We start from the raw sequence: 23,121 nt of genomic DNA on the forward strand, positions 1-23,121 counted from the left end.
ACAGCGCGCAGTCTCGCGCTACAGCTTTCACAGTAGGTCGCAGTTGTAATATCCAGTAATGTTGTCGTAGCTGATTTACCACTGCCTCGTTATGAATGTGCGCCATTCGCCTGTGTGCGCGTTGGACCATTAGTCTGGTAAATGAGTCCTTGCCGTCTAATATTACGGGTCGTACCGATGTGTACAACACTGGAGCGTTTCCTAACCTCGTCTTCATTCGCAGCACGCCGTCGTCGCACAGCTCGGGTGCTAGATTGTATATTCGCGATTTCTTGTCCAAATCGCGTCCTGCGCTTAGAGTGCGCAGCTCGTCCGGGAAACTTCTTCGTTGGCTATTCTGTAGCCACATATGCTCGGCTCGCTTTATGTGGTTCACTTGCAGCTGCAGCGTCTTGTTCTTATTTTTCATCTTATCTATGAAAAGTAGAACGTAGGCCGTCGAATTCATTAGCCTATCGTAATTACTGAAGCGTCGTATGTCAGGTAGCACGCTCGACGGATCTGACTTTGACGTAGTAGTAGATAACGTAGTCTCTACTGTGACTCCGCTTTTCCTTTCAGGAAGGTCTTCAGTCGGTCTGCCTATTTCTTGACTCGGCCACTCCACTTCTGGTCGGTGAAGAAATGACGGTCCTTTGTACCATTCGTCGTGAGCGGTGATTTTCCTCGCCGGCTTCCCTCTCGTAGCGTGGTCTGCGGGGTTCACGTCGGTTGGCACGTACATCCACGCCCGCCGGTCCGATTTTTCAGCTATTTCAGCCAAACGGTGTGACACGAACGGCTTGTAGTTTCTTGCGTCGTCTTTGATCCATCCTAGCAATACTCGAGAGTCCGTCCAGTAGATAATTTTCTTGACGTTGTATCGTTGCTCCTTTTTAATCGTCTCGGCCAATCGAACTCCGATTACTGCGGCTGTAAGCTCTAGTCGTGGTACTGACAATACTTTCAGGGGGCAAACTCTGCTTTTGCCCGCTGCTAGGCTGACTCGTACATCTTCTTTGTTCTCGATACGCCAATACGCCACGGCGCAATAGGCTTCAGTTGACGCGTCGGTAAAAACGTGTAACGTGTATCTCGTAGCTCCGCCCGGTGACTCATACCTTCTAGGTATGCGTAGCGCCGCTACGTGTTTCAGTGCGTTCTGCCACTGAAAAAAGTCTTCAGCTTCTTTGTCTGGTAGCGGTGCGTCCCACGTAGTGCCTTTTGTCCAAACTCGCTGAAATATCATTTTAGCGCTGATGACGTAGTGAGCGATAAGTCCCATGGGGTCGTATATGGACATTATCGCGCTGAGAAGTTCCCTTTTTGTCGGCGGCCGTTCTTGCGTCTTCACAGCCTCGGGAACTCGCAGCATTTTCGTGTTGTAGCCCAGAGTGTCCGTCCTAGGGTCCCACGTCATGCCTAGAACTGTGGGTTGACCTTCGCCCAGATGCGTCGGTCCTTGCGCTGCGTGTAGTTCGTGCTCGACGCTTGCCAGCATTCGCGTACTGTTGCTCGCGTAGCCTCGTAGATGAAAACTGCCCTCCGCGTGCGAGTCTCGCACTTGTTGTGATACTCGTAGCAGCTCATCCTCGGTCTCGTACGATGCCACGTAATCGTCCATATAATGATTATTGTGGATGTCGTAGACCGCGTCCGGATATTTGTCCTGGTTGTCGAGCGCGTTCCTATTACGCACCGAATGCGCGAGGAAAGGCGATGACACGTTGCCAAAACAAACTCTGTTTAGTTTGTACACCTGGGGCTCCATATCTCTTCTAGTGCCGCGCCACAGGAAGAGTTGGCTCTGTTGATCTTCTTCTCGCATTTGAATTTGCAGGAACATTTCTTGTATGTCCGCGACCACCGCGAAATTCCATTCGCGGAATCGTAGCAAAATTCCTAATAGGCTTCGTAGTAGGTCTGGCCCCGATAAAATATAGTCATTCAGACTATTTCCTTGACTTTTTGCCGCGCAGTCAAAAACGGCTCTTCCTTTGCCTTTATTTAAATTAAATACATTAAAGTGCGGCAAAAACCAGGTTCGGTCGGTCTGCGGCGGCTCCATGATACGTTCCGCGTATCCTTTCTGTAGTAACTTCTGAATTTGGGCTTCGTAGTCTTCAGCGAAGTCCTTGTTGCGCCGCATTTTCATCTCCAAGTTGTGTAGCCTCGACCGCGCCATTACGTAACTCGGTGGTAGCTTCACGTTGTCCGACGCCCACAGTTGACCGACCTCGTACCGGCCCCCTGCAGTCTTGCGTACCGTAGCGTTGAAAATGTCGATGGCTCGCTGATCGCTCGGACTGACGTTTTCTTTATTCGTTACTCCTAACGCTTCGATCGACCAATGCTTCTTAACTTGATCGATTAATTCGTCGTCCTCTGTGCGGCAATGAAGTACGGTTTGCTCGATCGTGCGAATGATGCGCGGCATTCGCCCAAAAAATACCCAACCCAAGGGTGTCTTCATTGCGCAAGGCTCGTCCTCTCCGCCCTGCCTGATCTCGATGGGAGTCTTCAGGTGGCAGAAATCGCCTCCAATCAGCATCTGCGGTACTCCTGTACCCACGTAGCATTCGTCGCCCAAATCTTCTAAGTGTTTGTGCTTCATCAATTCGGCCTTGTTGAGTGATTGCGATCGTATGCCAAGTCCTTCTACGGTCTTCATGACGATCTCGTGCACGGTGCCTCCTCGCAGCGGTCCCACTTGCGCCTTTACAGTTTGCGTGATAGATGTGTGCTTCAGGTTTCTTATCCCACGTAGACAGAGAGGTTCGTCTTCGCCTACTGCTCCGATTTCATCTGCGACGTCTTGATCTATCATGGAAAGCGTTGACCCGTCGTCGAGGAAAGCGAATATTTGAGCCGTACCCTTCGGCCCCGTGACTGTTACAGGCAGCACCTTCAGTAGCACGTTGAAGTTTGGGGTTGACGACACGTAGACGCGCGGATCGTTGTCCTCTCGTTCTGTAGGCCGCGACTCCGTTTCGGCCGCTGCCGCAAACGATGACGTCACTCTCGGTGAGGCGACCGCTCGATGCGTCGACTGAGCTACCGCTATTGTAGCCCCACTGCTGTTGTTCGCCTGTGTAGGCTCGGTGTGCAGCAAACGGTGATGCGTGTGCGGGCAGCCTGTCACGCCGCACCCTTTCGCGTTGCATTGCGACTTCAAATGTTTCGCGTCCATACATCTGAAGCATATACGATTGAGTCTTGCCCATTCCCATCTAGCGCCTATACTCTGTGCGGCCAGCTTGCGACAATCTGTAGTAATGTGATTGCCACCGCAGTACAAACACGTGCTCTTCGCTGTGATTTGTCGAGCCGCATACGTCGCCTTCTGCCCTCCGCTGCATCGATTTGCGGCCGGAGCTGGAGTGGGGATGGGATAGCGCGGCGCGGGCGCGTTCAGTCTAGCGCCAGGCGCGCGCGCGTACGGTGCTGTCATCGGTCCCTGCGCGCGCTTCGCTGGTGCGCGCGCGTGACAGAATGACATCTCTAGCTCGCTCTCTTCCATCAGAAAATCAGCCAACTGCAGGATCTCGGGGTCGTCAGTATCGCGATGTCTGTTGGCGTAGTCGCACCATCTGCTTCGTAGATGAGGCGATAATCGATCGGTTACTTCCCGTATCAGCATCGGGTTGTCGGCGTAGTGTCTTCTATCTATGTCCATGATAGTAGATACGACGTTCATAATCTTGATCGCAAACGTATTGAGGTCGTTCGCGCTCGGCCCCAACGGTGGCAGTCTTCGTAGGTCCTCGATTGCTTTATCCAAAAGCACCTCGCTTCGGCCAAACTGCTTCTTCAAAATACGTATAACCATGTCTGGACGAGTAGCTGTAGACAGGACATGTGACACGCACATCTTAGCGTCCCCGCGTAACGCCATACGCAGTCTTGCAACGTTCTCGTAGTCGGTGAACTTGTAGCGCTTCGATGTCTCGATGTAGGTATTGTAAAAGCTTCGCCATTCGCTCACATCTCCATAGAAGTGAGGTAGCTCGAAGATATCTTTAGGTGCCGGACGAGCCGCCATCTGCATCTTCTCGAACAAATGCAGCATAGACTCCGCAACTGTGCCTTCTTGCGTGTGTTGCGTACGCGCCGTGTGCGGCGTACGGGGCTCCTCCGGTGGCGATTCCGATCGCCGTTGACGTTCCACGCGGCTCGGTGAGCGGCGTCGCATATGTCGCTCGTCCCGCAGAGGCCGTCTAGGAGTCTCGTAGTCCGGTGGTGGCTCGTTGGCTAACCCCTTCTTAACTGGCTCGGTTATAGTCTTGTCATCCTGAGAGTCGTCCATCCACTTCAGGATTCGTTTCTGTTGTGGCTCGATGTCACCCGCATCTGAGACTGCGCCCGTGCTTCCTTCCGCTATAATCTGTGATTTCTGCGCCTCTAGCCTCTTCTTTATTAAGTCGGCTTCGATCCGCAACTCTTTTCGCTGAATTTCTGCTAGACGTTCGCTCGCCTCAAGCTCCACTTGAGATAGCCTTGCCTCGATGACCGTACTAGCGCATGAGTGCACGGACTGAGTAGGGGCAGGTGCATACGGAGTGCTCGACTCCATAGTGCCTCCCTGCTGCGTAGCTGCGACGTCCTTAAGTTTCGTTCTCGCCCGTCGCAGTGGTAACGGTGTGGGCCTCGCAAGTCGTCGTAACCGCTTGCGGAGCTCTCTGCTCCACAGCAGTGTATTTACTTGCGAGGGAGACCCCGGTGGCCTCGTGAAGTCGTCCGCCCTGAGGGAGTGCTGTGGTGCGGCCGCTACGCCAAACGGCTCGGCGCTAGCGGCGCGCGGACGCTCGCTGAGCGCGTCGGACGACGTTACAGGGGTGAGGAGGGGGCGCGCCGCCTCGGCGCCCTCCGACCTCTCGGCGTCCGCGCGGGCAGCCCTCTGAGCCGCTGCCGCGCCCTCCGCTAGGTAACGCCGCCTATCTTCGTCGCTCTGCATCGACGCAGCCTTTCGCGAACGCGTACCGACCATTTTATCGGTCATTTGTGACGTTTCTTCGCAGCAAGTGTAGACTTGAGCACGACGTCCCGGTGCGCTGACAGTAGATCCGGTTCGAAGGACCAGAAAATATTGAACTCTCAACGCCCAATATAGCCGACGATAGCAGTTGGAGAAGGTAACTGGTCTACTGGCGCCTCGCTCGAAACCGCAGTCGCCCCAGCCTACTAGATGCCCATGTGCGAAGCCCTCGACGAATATCTTCAACCGCCTCGCGATAAAGAATAAACTACACGATTTAAAAAAAACTGACTTTTATTACGCGGTACAAATATAAAAATACTCCTACAACGATTAGGCGGTACAGCTTCGGATCCCTCAGGTCTTCCTTGGTTTTCTTCCTTTGGTTTTCTTCCTTTTGGTTTTTCCTTTTCGGCTGCTCCTGGTGTACTGTACGATCCGAAGCGGTTCCGTCTTACTTTTATACGAAAAATCAAGAAAGAGAGTCACCTACGATAGGGAGATAAAATCATGTCTTAATTCGCGGAATTAATCGGCCTGTGATTGGTCGCTTACGTCATACGGTCATTTTCGGGTGAATTTTCATTATCCCGCTATCGTTCTGCGACTCATATTACATACATCCGATTAATTACTGACTTAAAACTATTACAAATAGTTAACTACGTTCATTAGTTATAAAAACAAACGATAACAAGTTCACTAGTCCTTACGACTTGGCTTACAATAGATAGGAAAGCGGCCGAAATGAATACAATGGATGGTTTATGGCCCTTTTGCCGACTCGCAGGCCTTTGTCTACCTGTGACTGCCTTATGATTCTTATCTAACTAGGTGACTAGGCTAACGACCTATAATATCTACAAATATTGTTATGATGTAACTTTAACAGGTTACGAATTAATTAATGAAACGTGTATGTTTCTAAGTGAAAATTATGCTGTATCGGAGCGCTGAGCTCGAATTTGGCCGACCAATGAGAAGCGGTCATTCTGTCCCTTTCATAATGAGACTTCCTTGTCTTGATCCGCCTTTCTTTGGTTAACCAATGACAGAGCCTACATTATTTTACTAAGTTTATAGTGATTACTTGGGAATTGGGAAATAGGTTTAACCATGTTTTTTCCTAACTTACTGGGTGACCTAAAACTTATTACGAACCTACGAGTTAAATAACGGATATTTTGAATACTTATGACTACTGACAATCTAATCGCGGTTTTCCCTACCTATCAAATAAATCTTTATTGAGAATACAGTCTTAATCGAATTTGATCTTAATCTAACTTATAATTATCCGCGTCTTGTCGTAGCGTCGCTAACAAGGTATTTAATATTTTCCACGCAATCCGTATGAATGGTACAAGTATATTAGTCGAAAGATATTTCACATTAATAATCTAATCTCAGACTAGTCTGAAATAACAAAACGATTTCATGATGCGAATCGCAATACTTCCTTATAAATACAGAGTACAGCTGTGTTTGATATTAATACGTTACTAAGAATCTTCATAACTGAAATGATTGATATCCGACACCGTTTCAATACAAATTAAACCTAATTACGTTACTAAAGAGTCGAAAATTACTTAAACGTTGTAATTTGTTCCTATTTCGTACTAAGAGGGCGTAGAGTCTCAAAAAGCCGGCATCGAACGGCTCAACCGCGCGACTCGCGAGTAAAGGCGCGTTCATAAAAACGCCCGTTTGGATGCTTAATTAAATAATGGTGTAAGAGATTTTGATTAAAATATATAATGGATATACGGTGCATACTATGTGATATATTATATGAACAATGTGTTTTGTTTAGAATAAAAAAATATGGTACGTCCCCTTAGTCTTCTTAAGGGTGCTTGTATTGTAAACAAGTTAGTTAGCTAGTTTTATATAAAAAAAAAATGCATTGGTACGGAAGCATGTAGACTTTTTCGTTTAAAAAACTTCATGTGAGATGTATTTTTACTTCCTCACTTAAATAACCTTAACCTATAAGTATATTAGATTATTATTCTATTCTTCAATGACTTTTAGATATATATATATTATATAAAGATTAAATTACTGGGGGTTCAACCTAACCAATAGAAACCTTCAATCGAAACTGAAATAATGTATGAATTTAGTCACGTGATTTCGTACCATCCCGCATTTTTTTTTCGATTGTCGTTCGTTGATAAACGATTGTCAATTTTGGCTACGGCAATTGTTCCTCTAATTTCAAGCATCCATAGAAAATTTGAACAACACTGCGCACCAATGTGCCCTCGCCCTTAATGTTCTTATTACATACGGTTTAAATCTGACGCGGGATCATGTTTTATGCATCCACAGCTACCCGTAGTAGCGTATAATAAAGCCGCTGGGAGCCGTGAGCGCATTACTTGGTGGTTTTGGTAATGTTTATACATAAAAACATGTATGCAGTGTGCCCAACCCGCTCTGATGTGGCGTGGGCCTTGATGCCCTGTTTCCTAACGTTGGACTGTTTTAAGGTGACATTCGAATGTCACAACTGCGTTACTGTTGCGACTTTACTGCGGCGGCGATGACGCGACCGCTGTATCTGTCATTTCCCTTGATAAAATGAGTGACGGATTTAAGTGATCCCTTTTCATTGCTCTTGAGTCTTCGAGAGAAAACTTTCAAGAAAACTTTTACTAGGGTAAAAGTAGGTACAAAGATAAAAAAACAAGCCGTCCTGTCTAATTGTAAGTAAAATTAATGGAAGTACAGAGGCCATCAGATATATCGGAGCTGCCAAGAAGCTAAAAATATCTAAACATGCACTTTAATTATCAAACTACACAACTGGACTTAATCGCGTATTATTTTAAGTTTTAAGATTTATTAAGTCCCGTTGTGTAGTTTGATAATGTTTAATAATCGTGAAAGTTTAAATCAGTATTATGCACTTTAATGTCTTGATAATAGAGGCTTTGTCCAGATATTTGTAAATAATTTGGCCGCTCCGATGTGTCTGATGGTGATGGGTACAAACATATAGTTACAAACATTTAAAACAACATTAAAAGCCTTAAAACTACAATGGTCTGCATCCTGGAACGCACGGGACGCGAAGACTTATCAATTTGGGGGCAACAAGTGGCCGATAATTTTGAACCCGCTGCAGCGCCCGATCCGTAGACTCGGGAAACGGGACTTGCTTTTTTGGTTAAATTTACTTAATATGTAAGAATGAGCAGGCCAAAAGGTTAATATTATCGTAAAAGAAGATGTGATAAGGTAAACGTACTGGCTCGACGCGGTCCCAGTACTTACATGTCATCTTGAAACTTAAGTCATTGTCAATAGAGGTGACAGCAGGGTGTCATCTATTATTGGGCATTAGCATGTCGAGCACTAGAGCGTTTACCTTATATTTTATTATTTAGTACGAGTAAGTGTATAGTTTGAAATCGGGATCTGCTTTTGGGCAACCTAATCCCAAAATTTAGCGAAGCACTGGATTTCGAAAGTGACTGCCATCTGACCTTCCAACCAAATTGTTGGGATTAGTCCGGTTTCCTCACTATGTTTTCGTCCACTGAAGAGTAAATGGTAAATATCAAAATACTTGACTAATTAAGTCAACACGAAATTCATTACCATGCGGACACGGCATTTAGGTAATGGACTTAAAAAGCAAAATTATAGAAAACTGGAATCTGAAGGCAATGTACCTTCAAATGTGACAGGTAGACCTATACCTACCATTAGGTATCTGTTTTAGAAATCCTTGACGGTGTTGTTCATGTTCAAATTGATTAGTCATTCTCCGAGATATTATTCTTATTGATGAAAGCAAAACATGCAAAAAAGCTATCGGCTCAATCCACTTCGATTCCAAATCAAGACTAATGCGATTCGAGAGAAAGGTCACAATCTGCCCTTACTTATATTGATATATGCGGCCACATTTGTCACTGAAAGTCTTAACATTTACAAAACGATACGTTTATCATCTCATCACGGTTTTTTACTTTTTATATACTTTAGTGTCAACATCTGGACTAGAAGATGTTCTGAAAACGCTCTTGTGTCCTAGAACATACGGTACTGGTTTAATATTAGTAATACTGACATATGATATAGCAGATACTTAGGTATCATCTCTGACTGTACATTTTCTTAGAAGGGCTGTCACTAAACCTCGTGTCTGTTTCCACGAAGTTTTCGTGTCTGTGCATACATCGAGTTTCGCGTGATGTGAAACCGCGGCACAAACAGTTAACTTCCGTTTTGCGCCCGAGTTTCAAAGTTCACCTCACCACTATCCGAGTTTTAATAGCCTGAAGATTTATGCTTCATGTTAAATGCTAAAATTGGGCTAAGAATTTGGTAAAAGTTTTGGTATGTTAATGCTTTTAAATACCAAGTTGAAGTAATGGTTTCTCAAGTTTTTGCTCCAAATTGTTGCTCTTGTTTGCAATAGTAAACTGTGTTATTGATAAGTATTGTCTCAGAAATTTTATGCAATTTTTAAGCTAAAGCCTGTCTCTAGGTATACTCGTAATTCAATCTACTGGATTTGACCCGTTAAACCGAAAGTCCTTGCTATTTAGAATGATTCATTTGTGAATATTGTCTCATTCATCACTTAAATCTCGCTGCAGTTCTTTTAATACAAATTACAGTTCAGAGAATCTAAACCGTGTATAATAGGCTTTGCATCTTCCTCGAAGAGTAATGATTACAAAACGAAAAAAGGCCTGCGGCGTCTTAAATTATTTTAATTGGCTCCGGTAGCGGATCGCCGCGGCTCCACATCCACAAACACGCAGGAGCTGATTTTGTGACTTTTTTTTAATACGCACCTCAAATTTAATCCATATACTATACCAACAAATATGGTATTTAATGTTAACCACTAGCCTAATCGCCATAGGCAAAGACTAATCGTAAGGAATACTAATGAACTTGAATGTGTGCTTGCAATGATTGCGAAATATCGCTTCTTGATTCAACTCTACTAATTAGACCTGCCGTACGAGCTAATTGTATAAGATTTTGTGCAGTCAATGTCAAAACTCGATTAGCAATGTAGATACCCTTAAACTAGTTCTCGACAGCGAAGAGAAATATTCGACAAGCAAAAACAATTAACAAATTGATAAGCTCAAAACAATTTTCAATTATCTCCGCCGGGAGTGTTCGCCTTTTACAAATAACCACCATTTATCAGAAATGCCTATGCAGTTTTTAACGTCTGGCGCTCCCAGGGCTGCCGCGCGAATTTTATAAATGAAACCAACTGTTTTCGATTTGAATGTAAATTTTATTTTATATTAACATGCTACGTTATCTGATTTCAGAAAGGAAGCGGGGACGGCAAACGTACACGCGGTATCAGACGCTAGAGCTGGAGAAGGAGTTCCACTTCAACCGGTACCTGACGCGGAGGAGACGGATCGAGATCGCGCACGCGCTCTGCCTCACGGAGCGCCAGATCAAGATCTGGTTCCAGAACCGGCGAATGAAGTGGAAGAAGGAGAACAAGACCAAAGGCGAGCCGGGCTCCGGAGACGAACCGGACAACATGAGTCCGCCCACCTCGCCGCAGTAGGCTCGCCCCGGGTGCGGCCATTCTCCGATCTCTGTTTCAGATTCCACTAAGGCCATTGAACAGTTGGTTTTCGGTGTCCATTTAGTTGTAACGTCGAATCTTGAGTTTGCATCAACGAGTGAATCTGAAACAATCGATCCAACGGCCGCTGTTACTAGAACAGTTTAATTTGTATAAATTGTATGTTGGACTTTTCATGATAATATTACATTATAACTAGCATGTAACTTAGTGACATCGCATAAAGAGTAATGATAGTGTGATGAAGAGATTTTTGCAGTTGTTAAGTATAAATTTATTTATAGAACAATCTCAATACCAATAACTACCAAAAAAGCAGTGTATATTATTAGTAAACTGCATCGATATTATGTGATTATTATACATGGATAATTATCATTTTGGTATTATCTTCTCATTCACAGATTGGCTATTTATTGAACTATTTTTTTGCAAAGTGCTTGATAGTCTTCGTTATTTATTATTCTAACTGCGACAATTTTAATATAAGTTTCCGAATAGCACATCTGTCAGAATTTCTTATAGATTGCTTCGTACCTTCACGACTAGGCAGAGAAGGTCTTTATTTATTTCTGACATCAAGCAATTTGCAAACAATCTAAATTCTCAAAGTTTTCGCATTATATTGAATCACAAAACCATAAGGACCTCTTATAATTAACCATTGATAAGAAGGCAATTAGTAACGATATTGTTATTATTTAATATATTTGACGTTTATTTCTAATTGCTGTCGAATTGCTATTCTGTAAATACGTACGTAATAATTTTTAGGGTTTAAATATTGTACAATTGTTTTAGTGTGAATAATTTTATTGAGATTAATTTTGAGACACAACGACTATAAGTAGTTCATTTTGTTAGCAATCAGGACCGAGCGCTGGTTTTGTGAATCTCAGTTCGGTTTACTTTCTTTTATACATTCTTTGTAGTTTGGGAAGGCCAGTTACACGTGCAATGTATACGATTTTCGATAACACCATATACGTAATTAACTGATAATAAACGTAATAGGAAATATTATAATTAATGTAAAATGTTACGAGAATGACGTTAATAATTTAGAAATTTCTTATCGAGATTCTCAATATCCTTTGATAAAAATCTATTACTCGGACGAAATGAATGTTGTGCCATTCGATGGAGAATAATTCTAAAAGACATTTCATTCTAGAAAACATCAGGTGCAAATCGCTACTTAATAATTTATTATAAATGAAACAAAAGTTACCTTCAATCTCGTAGGTACAGAGAAAGTTGATATCTTTCTTATTTTGAATCTTATTGTGGAATGGGTTGGTACGGATTGTCGTACATGTACACAGTATACCAAAGTTAGAGAATAAACTGGTGGGTGTCACGTCCGTAGACCCTGTAGCGGCTAGGAGTAGCGAGCGACCCATATACAAGCGTCGAGAACACCTCACTCTAGTAAAAGGTATTTTTATAAAATCATTGCTTTAAGAAACCGATATACGTAAAGAAAAATATCGAACATTGAATATATTTACTCGTAACGATAGTTTTACGAATATTTTAAAAGGAGAGTGATATAGGAGGGGTGAGCTGTTGTCAGGATTCTGGTTATACGTGTTTCGTAATAATGTAAACTATTTGTACATTGATTTTTCACGTAGGTTGTAACTAGTGAACGTTTTTACTAAGAACCCAGTGAGCCGGTTTCATTTATACATATTTTAATTTTGTGCTGTGTTCGTTAAGTAAATGTAAATTGTAATAATTGTATATTGTCGATATATCCGATATTTATTTATTGATTCACTTAATTTAGTTATCTTTCGTTGACTTCTATCTTCTATTGAAACTGGTAAAGTTAGTTTAAGGACTGTCTGGCTAAGGGTGAATTTTTGTTGTATAATTTCGACGTTTGCTCAAGAAATAATCTCGTGTTTGTGTTGTACAGTTGTTTGTAGTAGTAAGCGTTATTTTGTCCGGAACACTTAAAGCTAGAATGTATGTTTTGACGATATTTTACAAAAACTACATCTGTAAGAAATCGAATGTGCAATCCTAAAACAAGAACAGAAATCCCTTGCCAGATAGAGGTCTCAATTTCGAATTTGTCTTGGAACATTAAATTTATTTGATGTAAAACTAGGTTTATGAGAAAATTTACTATTAAGTTTTGATGTTAGGTGTACTCAGAACTGTCCTTAAATTTTCAGAAATTGAATCTTCACTTCCCTGGTTAAAACGATATTATTTACCTACCAGTTTATGTCCTATTGATTCAAAATTTATGAAATATAACTATAATTAGTAACTTAATAAGGTTAGGTGAGACGATATTGTCATAAATATATAAATACATGAAATTAATAAAGCATAATGATTGTATTTAAGAATTTTCATTAACCTCTCGCGTCAAATGATGGTCCCTATCACAGTTCTTTTTTGTTTGGAGTAGCTGTCACGTTATGTTTGTAGACATTTATGTAATAAAATTACAGTAATAACATATTCTGCAATTATTTTTAAATAATGCCCATCCAAAAGAGACTTGAAGGAACTGTCATAGAGACCATTATTCGACGCGAGAAAGTCTAAAGGTAGTTTATGACTAATTAGTGGTAAAGAAAGTGATCTTATGTAACACGGTTTGTCGTTTACTTGGAGACGTGATATACCTAATGTCTATGTTTAAGTATTTCCTGATACAATCTTCGATACAGATATCTGACCATAGTAAACAAAACAAGGGTTAGTAATGGTTTGCTATTTGTTTCGCTTATACTACTTGACTCTTAGCTTATACTTTTTATACTAACTTATACTACTTGACATCGAACTAGCATTGTTATAAAAAATTCTGTAGGTAAATTTCAAGTCCAAAACAAAGTCCAAGTCTAGCATGCATTACGTCTAATCTAGATAAGTATAAGTCTTTCTCCACACGCTGATCGCGGGCCGAGATACCGACATTATAATACATTTCCCTAACGACAAAATAATGATTCGCGTGATAGCGCCCCGTGGCCGGGTTCCTTCCGTGTCAGTCACGGGTGATTGGCCCCTCCCACCACAAATCTCAAAATTACTTTTTTCTGTTTCAACACGACAGGGTTATTTATAAGGCTAGGTGTGGCCAACGTTAATGCGTTTTTAATAATCCCCCATCCAATCGCCTTCAGCCGCGCCATTATTTCAACGTAAGGTGAACTAATGCGATTTTGACAAGTTTCAAATTGAGGCAATTATGGGTTTGCTGCGTTTTAAATGGCGGTATGTGTTTCCAGGGATGTTTCACTAATGTTGGTCGAAATGCTGCGGAAGTCATTTGTTGATTTTTGATTTTCATTGTTGCGCCAAGGTCTTCTATTGTCATACAGATTTGTGAATCTAGTTTTATCTGTTATGGAACTATTCGATCTACGCTAAAAGCAATACAATTGTGTTTATGGGCCCTTTTCGTATTTTACCTACATTACAATTACCTAGTTACGTATAAGCCGGCAAACCTAATGGAAACAAGAACAAAGAAGTCCGTGTACTCATATTTTTTTTCTATCTTATTATCGATTTTTAGGCACGTCCTTTGCACAACATTTTTCTACGTTTTCCGTTCCATAACCGAACGTTCAGGCAACGTAATAAGCGGTTGCATCCTTATGTTGGCAATAAGTACATCATTAAAATTGACACGCAACAATTTGCCTCATCCTTTTTAATGTGAACTGCTAAGCAGTGGAATTCGCTCTAATCTTTGTCTCTTCTCTGTGTCTTGTCTGTATTACCTGTCAAATACTAACTACAAATGTAGGGCATTATTATTTTCCATCGTAGTTTTACGGAAACGTACGAACATCTCTTGCTATTTCAGTCAGTCTCGATACAAAAAGTACTGAGGTTGACTGAAGTAAAGAACGTTTCCGAGAAAATTCGATGGAAAACAATTATGTACTACATCTGTAAATAGGTCTCTCAACAGCAAAAAAGTGACCCAGCTCTCTACGATTTTAGGTCTGGTCAGGCGTGGCTCACCCCGCGATTTCGTCGCTTTGCTACAGGTAGCTAAAAGTACATCCATTCCACACCAATTTTGGTGGCTAGCCATAAGCCGCGCGTGGCGCTGTCGCCACCTAGCGGCCATATCTGTCCTGATCGTAACAGACGCGTTTTGTAAGAGAGTGAGTCTTCTGTACCGACTGTACCTAGTACTATTATTTATTCTGTGGTCTGGCGTACTTCCAAAACAAGAGAGGGGACTCTATCTAATTGTATCTTCTTATTTCCATATTATTACCATCTTTCTATAGGTACCTTGATAAGCTATCATTCAATTGTTTTCGCGGCCATTTCTCAAAGGTCCTTCTCGTCAGTATTCTCCTTACATCTCGGTCCAGTTGAGTAGGATCCAGAGGTCACGTCGGCTGGTCAGAGATGATAAGTGTAATTTATTGGTCTCAGTGCCATTGCACTTGTCACAAATTGGGTTCATGGTCAGGCGTTGTACGCTCTCAGTACCTACTATTATTGTAATAGTGTGGAAGGTCATATTATACAAACAGTTTAAAATATTGTTCGAAAATAGAAATGCCTTGACCAAAACCTGCGTCATACATTTGCGTATTTAACATTGTAGATCTTATTGTGATTTTAATTTTTGGTTACTTTAAATAGAAAAATATGAATGATTTAGATAAAAAAAATAATTAGACAATATAAATTAACATTTGCCCTCTTCTTTTAAACTTCTATTTTTTTATGTAGGTACCTATCCAAGATACCAATGTCTATGTAAAGAAAGATGCATACCGATCCTATTTATTATAATAATACATACATATTGTCTTGTAAAGAACTAAAAGAAAAAACAATTCTCCCTTTCTTAATCTTACAAAAAAGGAACAAAATCAGTAACAAAAACCCTAAACAGGACATTAAAACTTGTCTCAATGAAGACATAAATAACTAACAATTTTTCACGTACACGACGTCAAAGATATGTTTACACTTTTGAACCTTACTCCTTTGTAATAAGGCGAAAAGTGTAAACATATCTTTGACGTCGACTGTACGACCTTGCCTCATAACATTCAATTTTATCGACTGCAATAAACCAAAGCAATGGTTAAATCAACGCTCCTGTATCGATATAAACACCTCGTAAATCTTCTTTATCTCATTCACACTTACTGCGAACCACTGAGATAGTAAGGGACAAGAAGCTTTGTCTCTTCATTTGCCGCGGCTGAACATAGTTTATGAGAGTTAAAGTGTTGTTTTGTCTCATGCGATTATGAACTGTATGTCTATGTTTTTAGGGTTGTATTTAAATTGGAGTAGGTTTAAGTTAGCTTTCAATGGATCCTTAAATCGCAATAATAAAGATTTATGTGTAATGTTTGTTGAGGTAGGGTCATCAATATGGTCATTTATGGCCTTTTAATTCAAAATAGTAGACAAATTACATTTAATTTGTTATTTTCTGCCTGCAACACTAGCTACATAGCGGATAATGGCTTATTCTTTCTTAATTCCTGAAGTAGGTAGGCACTAAATTAATATATTATTAATAAGGTGCCTATAGTAAGTATGACTTCATAGGGCTAGTTAATTTTATTTTTTATTTTGCAAAGCACTGTTGTGTAAAGCACTTGTAAGTATTCAGAATTATTGGTAGATACCTATGTACTTTTTAATTCCCAATAACACTGCAAAAATAAAACATCTTTATGCAAATATCTAAATTCCTAATTCAAAATTTGGCGCGCAAACAGCTGCCATTTTGTTTAGGGCGGTTCCCCCGCACGCCCCGCCCCGTCGCCGCCCCACCCTAGCGTCAAGCACTCGGACGCAGCCCAACTCATTTGTTATAATGTACGGCGTGCCACGCAAGTTTCGACTATGTTCTGTTACTGTTAATAAAATAATTATTAGATCTTTATTGAAATTAAGCTAGTCTGCTTTATTTAAATAGCTATTTTCTAGCTCTAATAGTTTGCATAGGAAAGATCTATGGCGATTGAAAATGATTTTCTCTACATAGTGCACAGTAGGTAGTGTAGATGGCGCTACGATGTGAATCGTTTAGACTTCCAGCAAAACTATGAGTGTGAAACCTGCAGAAATGAAGGCACTACAATTTAACATTTACTTATTTACCTTAAGACAATTAACACATCAAAGACACATGTGAGAACAAATAATAAAGTCGTAAATTAATTCAATTCAAATTCAAATTAATCAATGTAAGACTCATTAGATCTTTAATCGGGTAAGTGGATTAGTTTATTCTTTTAATATAAATACATCAAAGTACCTACCTAACCTAAACGAAATTTGTAAATCAAGGAGGTAAGTACCAAGGTTGCGTAGGTATTTTTTTCTCACGACCGATAATAAGATTTCTGAGAGATCGATAAAAATAAGGCAAGTGCATCTGGGTTGCCATCAAACTGTTTTATAGTCATATTATAAAATCTTATGCACAAGAAATCCCTCTTTTTTATTTGACATGGCATCATGTTCAAGGTGCATTGTGCTTCCAATTTGCCAAATGGATCTAGAGTATCGATTAGCCAGAATAATCGTCATTACAAAAACTTCCATCACAAAATAAAATAATTACAGCATATAGCAAATACTTATAAATTCAAATACAGGTATAAAATTTTTGAATAAAATACGGGAGTGAAACTTGTTGCCACTGGATACACGTCAGGCGTTGCAGTCGAAGATGACGTCGATCGAGCTATGACCATCTCCTTCCCATATACGGCAACCTGCATCACTCTATCCTTATTAATTATTATTTTTCACTGTTCAACTTCAAATGGAACGATCTTAGGGAGCTGTTACGTCACTACTTAACGAGAAGCACGTACTAAGTGTAGTTATAAAGGTGGGTATAGATATAAAATGTATAGATTTATCTATAAAGAATAAGGATTCCTATTTCATATGTATGACGATGCGGCGTTTTGTGAAAGCCCAAGAGAGCTCCTAAATGCTAGATTAGCAAAGTATATTCAAGTGAACAGAGACAGGTTTTAGTTTAGGCCTTCTAAGACATAACTAATATAAAAAGCTTTATCTACCAGTCAGTATAACCACTAAGATAACAAAGGGTAGGTTTAATATGTACGTAAAAACTGACACTAGAATATTAGGTACTGATCTAGGGACGCTTAGGAATTTTATCAATCTTACAAAATGTTATAAACCTTCCTACAACATGTTGTACGAATGGATACAGCTAGTACTCAATTCCCGATTCGTTTCTTCAAACAAAAACGTCACCTTTGACACTGACACATCTAATCCATATCGTTTCTAGATCTATTAATTGACGTATCTTAAAGTTCGAATCGGGCCGTTACCGTTAAAGGTAACTACGATGCACAGCACACGACGCAGCTACGATGGAAAGGTGTCACTGGAGATTATTATCAGCGTAAGTATTTAAAATGGTAATAAATTAATAATCGTGAAATGACCCTAGTGCATGGGTTTTAAAAAGTTCGGGAAAACCGATGACTTGTATGTGTCACCGTAAAATTGTAAACAATTTTAGGCTTTCAGAAAAGACGCACAATCTTAACTCATAATTAACTATGTAGGTATTGTTGGCTTTTAAGGGTTTAGTATTAAACACGTGTAACTGAAATTTCAGAATAAGTTGACCCCTGAGTATTCGGTTTATGTATACCATTCCTTAGTAGCGTCTTTTGTAAAAAAAAAACCGGGCAAGTGCGAGTCGGACTCGCGCACGAAGGGTTCCGTACCATAATGCAAAAAAAAAACAAAAAAAAAACGGTCACCCATCCAAATACTGACCACTCCCGACGTTGCTTAACTTTGGTCAAAAATCACGTTTGTTGTATGGGAGCCCCATTTAAATCTTTATTTTATTCTGTTTTTAGTATTTGTTGTTATAGCGGCAACAGAAATACATCATCTGTGAAAATTTCAACTGTCTAGCTATCACGGTTCGTGAGATACAGCCTGGTGACAGACGGACGGACGGACGGACGGACGGACAGCGAAGTCTTAGTAATAGGGTCCCGTTTTACCCTTTGGGTACGGAACCCTAAAAAGGTAGTTATAGCACTCCCACTTAACTCAGTCGGTTGACCTTTACTAAATATACAATACAATACAATACTCTTAATTGCTCACCTCACATAACTAAAAGAAGTAATAACTCGTAGTAAATAAATATAGAAAAATCACAACAAAACTAGGTAGGTACTTTTGGGTGTTCTGTGATTTTATAATAGAATCGGTTAAGGCAAAATCTACTTTAATTATCCAATTACCCACCTCAATTAAAAATTGGTAGACTAACACTTTACCACAGAAAAAATAATAGTAAGTACTAGGTAGGTACAGAAGACTCACTGTCTTACAAAACGCGTCTGTTAGCATCAGGACAGATATGACCGCTAGGTGGCGACAGCGCCACGCGCTATGGCTAGCCACCAAAATTGGTGTGGAACGGATGTACTTTTAGCTACCTGTAGCAAAGGGACGAAATCGCGGAGTGAGCCACGCCTGACTTTGCCTAGGTAACTATAGTATCAGAGATTTATATGAATCTGATTCTATTTCATTCCCATATCAACTTTTTTCCAAAACATTTCCAGCTAATCGAAGTAATTATTACTGCGTAATATTATGATCTGCGTGTTATCAACGCATTTCCAAGTCGAGAATGGATTCATTACTCGTGAGGTTTTAAAACTGCATCATAATGACGTCAGTCATATTCTAGAGTAAGTATCGCACGCATATATTATATGCATTAGGGTTTTTTATATAGATGGGTATTACAATCTACTTTAAAATTCACTGGATTTCTTTTTCTGATTCTAAACTTGAAAATAAATTGTAAAAATAAATGGTAGTTAATGTCGAGTTCAAAAACATCTTTACATGCCAATGTTCTAAAAATATAGTTACCTATATGTCTTGGAAGCGTGTAAATTAGTATTTTTGTTACGATGGCTTGTAAAAATGTTTGTGAACTATACGGTAGTACTTTTTATTCCTAAATAGATATTTTTAAGAGTTTACAAATTATTTGCTTTTTTTCATTTACTTACCCGTCTATTTAAATACTTACTTTAGCCCCACGCCGAAATTATAGGTTGAAACTCGAAGACCTCGAGTTCACCTTAGACCTGGTAGTTCACTTGGGACCTGAGATGTTTGCAATTAATATTAAAATTGAAGTTCATCCATTTTATTAACATGATTTATGGTTTGGCTATTGATTTTTGTATATTTGCACGAAAATACATTTTAAAGAAGATGTATCTATATACCATAATATGTAAGTCAGTCACGGTCACTGTAATGTAGCAAACGAAACTTTCAAATAATGACCGATATCACCGCTTAGGTAATTTGCATTGGCATAACTTTGAAAGCGGGGTAATTTTTAAAATGGCAAATATCTATTAAGTCAGAAGCACTTCATACTTTAGCAACACAAAGACATCTTGCTTACCTACTGTTACTACAGTAGAGTTAATTTAGGAGACCATTTTCAAAATCACCCCAATGCACCTTATTAGTTGTTATCCTGAAATCATCTTAGGCGTTAACCGTGTTTCTCAGAAAAAGGATGCAATGCAACTTAGCATGTCGCGCCACCAGCAAGCTCGCTCAAATGAAGTTATAATTTTAATGATAGCAATGAGCGGCGAGATCATAGCAATTGTGAAAAAAAACCGCTGCTCATCACGTATCGAATCCAGCAATTATATCGTCATCAGCTGACAGGTAATGTCGGGTAATGGTGTAGGCCGTCGCTCATTGCTATCATCGACTTGGGATTCTGAAAAATGGTCATTCGAAGACGTTAATAGCGGTGGGGGTTGATGTTTAGTTTTTTTTGTGGATAATCTGCAACCAAATAAATGGATTCGGATATATTTCCTAGTTACGACAGCATAACTTAGTTAACCTTACAGAACGAAACTGTTGTAACCAGGTAATAACCTAATAGGTACCAGTAAAAACTTATTAGGTAACTACTATTGCTACCTAATCGTTGTATTTAGAGCTCTACGGCTGATTAAAATAATGTCCTCGTATTTTTCTTCACAGAAAAGTTAATGGTAAATATCAAACGTCATTCGGTATAAAATATACCGATATACCTAGTTCGGTGCAATATGTACCAAAAAACTCATTGGTAAGTACGTGTCAGTTGCAGAAATTGGTGTAAATTTTAGCCGACGCTGGGCATTGTCCGACGGAGGACCAGACAGTAGGAGTAGGAAAGGAAAAAGGTGACAAGCAAAAAGATACAACTACAACAAAGACAAGTTTGTTTATTTCATTTCTTAACTATTAGGTACTCCACGTCCACCCACGTCTCCACATCCACGTTTCCTTTCCTGACAACCTTTCATGACATCATAACAAAAATACATTAGTGCGTATATAAAGAACAATTAGACCGTTGCAGATATTTTAGTACGCTACCTGTAGAGATATAGGTACCCGTGGCGGCGCGTCCATAAAACTCGACTCCCACCGGCTTGCCTGTTTTTGGACGTTTGAGCAGAGTTGTAAAGGAAATATGTAAGCCAAAGTAGCCGCGGCTTGCCTATGGATATGTTTGACGCGCCGCTACTGGTAGGTACCTACCTCTATCTAGTCTATCTGGAAAATAATTCTAGTATGTTGTTTCATCCGCTTCTACTGATGCTGAATACCTAATATCACTTAAAAACGAAGGCGAGTATTAAAAATTTAATATATTATGAATTAGTAGCTACATTAAATAATTAGGTACCTACTTGTTTAATACCTTTATTTATAAAAAATACCCATTACCCATTACTCTGCTCAAGCTGTATTATTTACGTCTTCATCGGTTTTCGGGTTTAAATTAATGACTAAATCAATAAACAGCGACTGCAAGAAAGTGTTAACATTTTAAATTTATAAAGATAAAGATAATCGAAAAACCGGGACACAAAAACATTAGTTAGTCTTCGTTGGATTACGTTAAAAACGTAAAATAAACGCCAAAGTTTTTAAAATTATAAATTACCCACTATCGCTAGCATGAATTCAACACCGTATAAAACGCATTAATAATTACTTTACTATTTCAAAAGTAATACCAGCATCGATAAAATGTATGAGAGCTTTAACATAAAAACAAATTGTATAAACATTCAATATATCTCAGCCGGGCCGGCGCCAGATCCCGTGATAAAGAATCGTGTTTTAACATAATGTGATGTTATTTAACGGTGTTCATTAGATGATCGATATGAGTTCTCCAAAACTGTACACTGTGCGAATAAAGTCAACAATGCGATCGTATATAAAATACTAGCTCTTGAATAACACTCTGTGTTCCTGTGTGTTCGTTAGTTGGAAAGCAACTCTCTCTATTTGTTGTAACATTAAGTTTGTCGTTCGAAGGTCGGTTCTCATCATTTGCATCGGGATACAAAAGTGTGCAGTCACGACTTTTTGTTGCCATTTCATGTTGCCTAAATGTTACAGCTTTCAAATTTGATTTGATTATTTGTTTGTTGCACAAACATTCTGTTGTTGTTATAATGAAAGAATATATGTTCCGATTGGTCCATTGTAAAGAATTGACTAATTTTTAAATTGTTACCATATTTACATACATAGGTTAGATATGATTACGACACTTTTAATGCTGGACGCGTCGTGTAAATAAAAGAAAACTCTACATTGTTGAGACCAGAACATTACATATGAAACATTTTTATTCGGAACCTATTGTACCTACCTACTTCTACTTAATACAATATACCAACAATATTATTAGAAAACCAGTAACATTATTAAAAATGAAAATATTTTATTTTATGTCATTTCAAGAAAATAATCACTAGGTGCTCTAATATAACTTATAAATTGAAATAGATGTCAAATACGAAAGAAACAGCGATCAAAGCCTCCAGTGCTCAGAGCTGGAATCAAACCAGCGTCCACTGCATTCCCGGCATCTGCCGAGGCCCTAGACCATTCGGCCACCGATTCAGCGGCATGGGTCGAATATCCTCAAGTCTTGGCGCCCTCTGGCCAACTCTAAGGTAGAACAGTATAGTTCGTACGTCCTATCCTATGTAAAAATCCTTTTTACGTACTTATATGAAGACTATTTCAGTTTGTAAACCAACAACATCTAATCTTCGTGTAATATATTTACTTTGTTATTTTATGTTTACCTTATGTTATTCGCAATAAAAATACTTCTTTATTTTAATTAGGCAATTCGCTTTAATTTTAATTAATAAGATATTTCCAGTAAAAATACTTAATACCTATCTAGTTCTAAGACAAAAAAATCGGAGTGAAGCCCCGCACTTGTCTCGGCCACAATTCACAATATCTTGGTTACACGTACTCTGGCTCGTGCTGCGACCAGCGTGGGGTAATTCAATGAAGATCCGGCTGATACGAGTCAGGATAGGGCTTGCACAGATACTAGATATAAACATGATAGTGGAGATAAACGATGAGTGGCGCTGTTAGTGGCGGGATTACCGCCGTTACAGTTTTTTACATATTACAAAATTTACAACTAAAGTATCACATTTATTTAAGTATA

The 23,121-nt window shown here is 39.9% G+C and overlaps 1 protein-coding gene across 6 annotated transcripts in view; it reads left to right on the top strand.

Moving 5' to 3' along the window:
- LOC134806020 (homeotic protein antennapedia-like) overlaps nucleotides 1–12,902 on the top strand; it is a 252,761-nt gene extending 239,859 nt beyond the window's left edge. For all 6 annotated transcript variants that reach the window (XM_063779226.1, XM_063779228.1, XM_063779227.1 and 3 more), the window contains one exon: nucleotides 10,273–12,902. In XM_063779226.1, the coding sequence (XP_063635296.1) occupies nucleotides 10,273–10,523 (251 nt within the window). In that variant the 3' untranslated portion in view covers nucleotides 10,524–12,902. The remainder of the gene's footprint in view (nucleotides 1–10,272) is intronic.
- The last annotated feature ends 10,219 nt before the right edge of the window (nucleotides 12,903–23,121 follow it).

This window comes from Cydia splendana, chromosome 2 (assembly GCF_910591565.1).
Source record: "Cydia splendana chromosome 2, ilCydSple1.2, whole genome shotgun sequence".
Lineage (NCBI taxonomy): Eukaryota > Metazoa > Arthropoda > Insecta > Lepidoptera > Tortricidae > Cydia > Cydia splendana.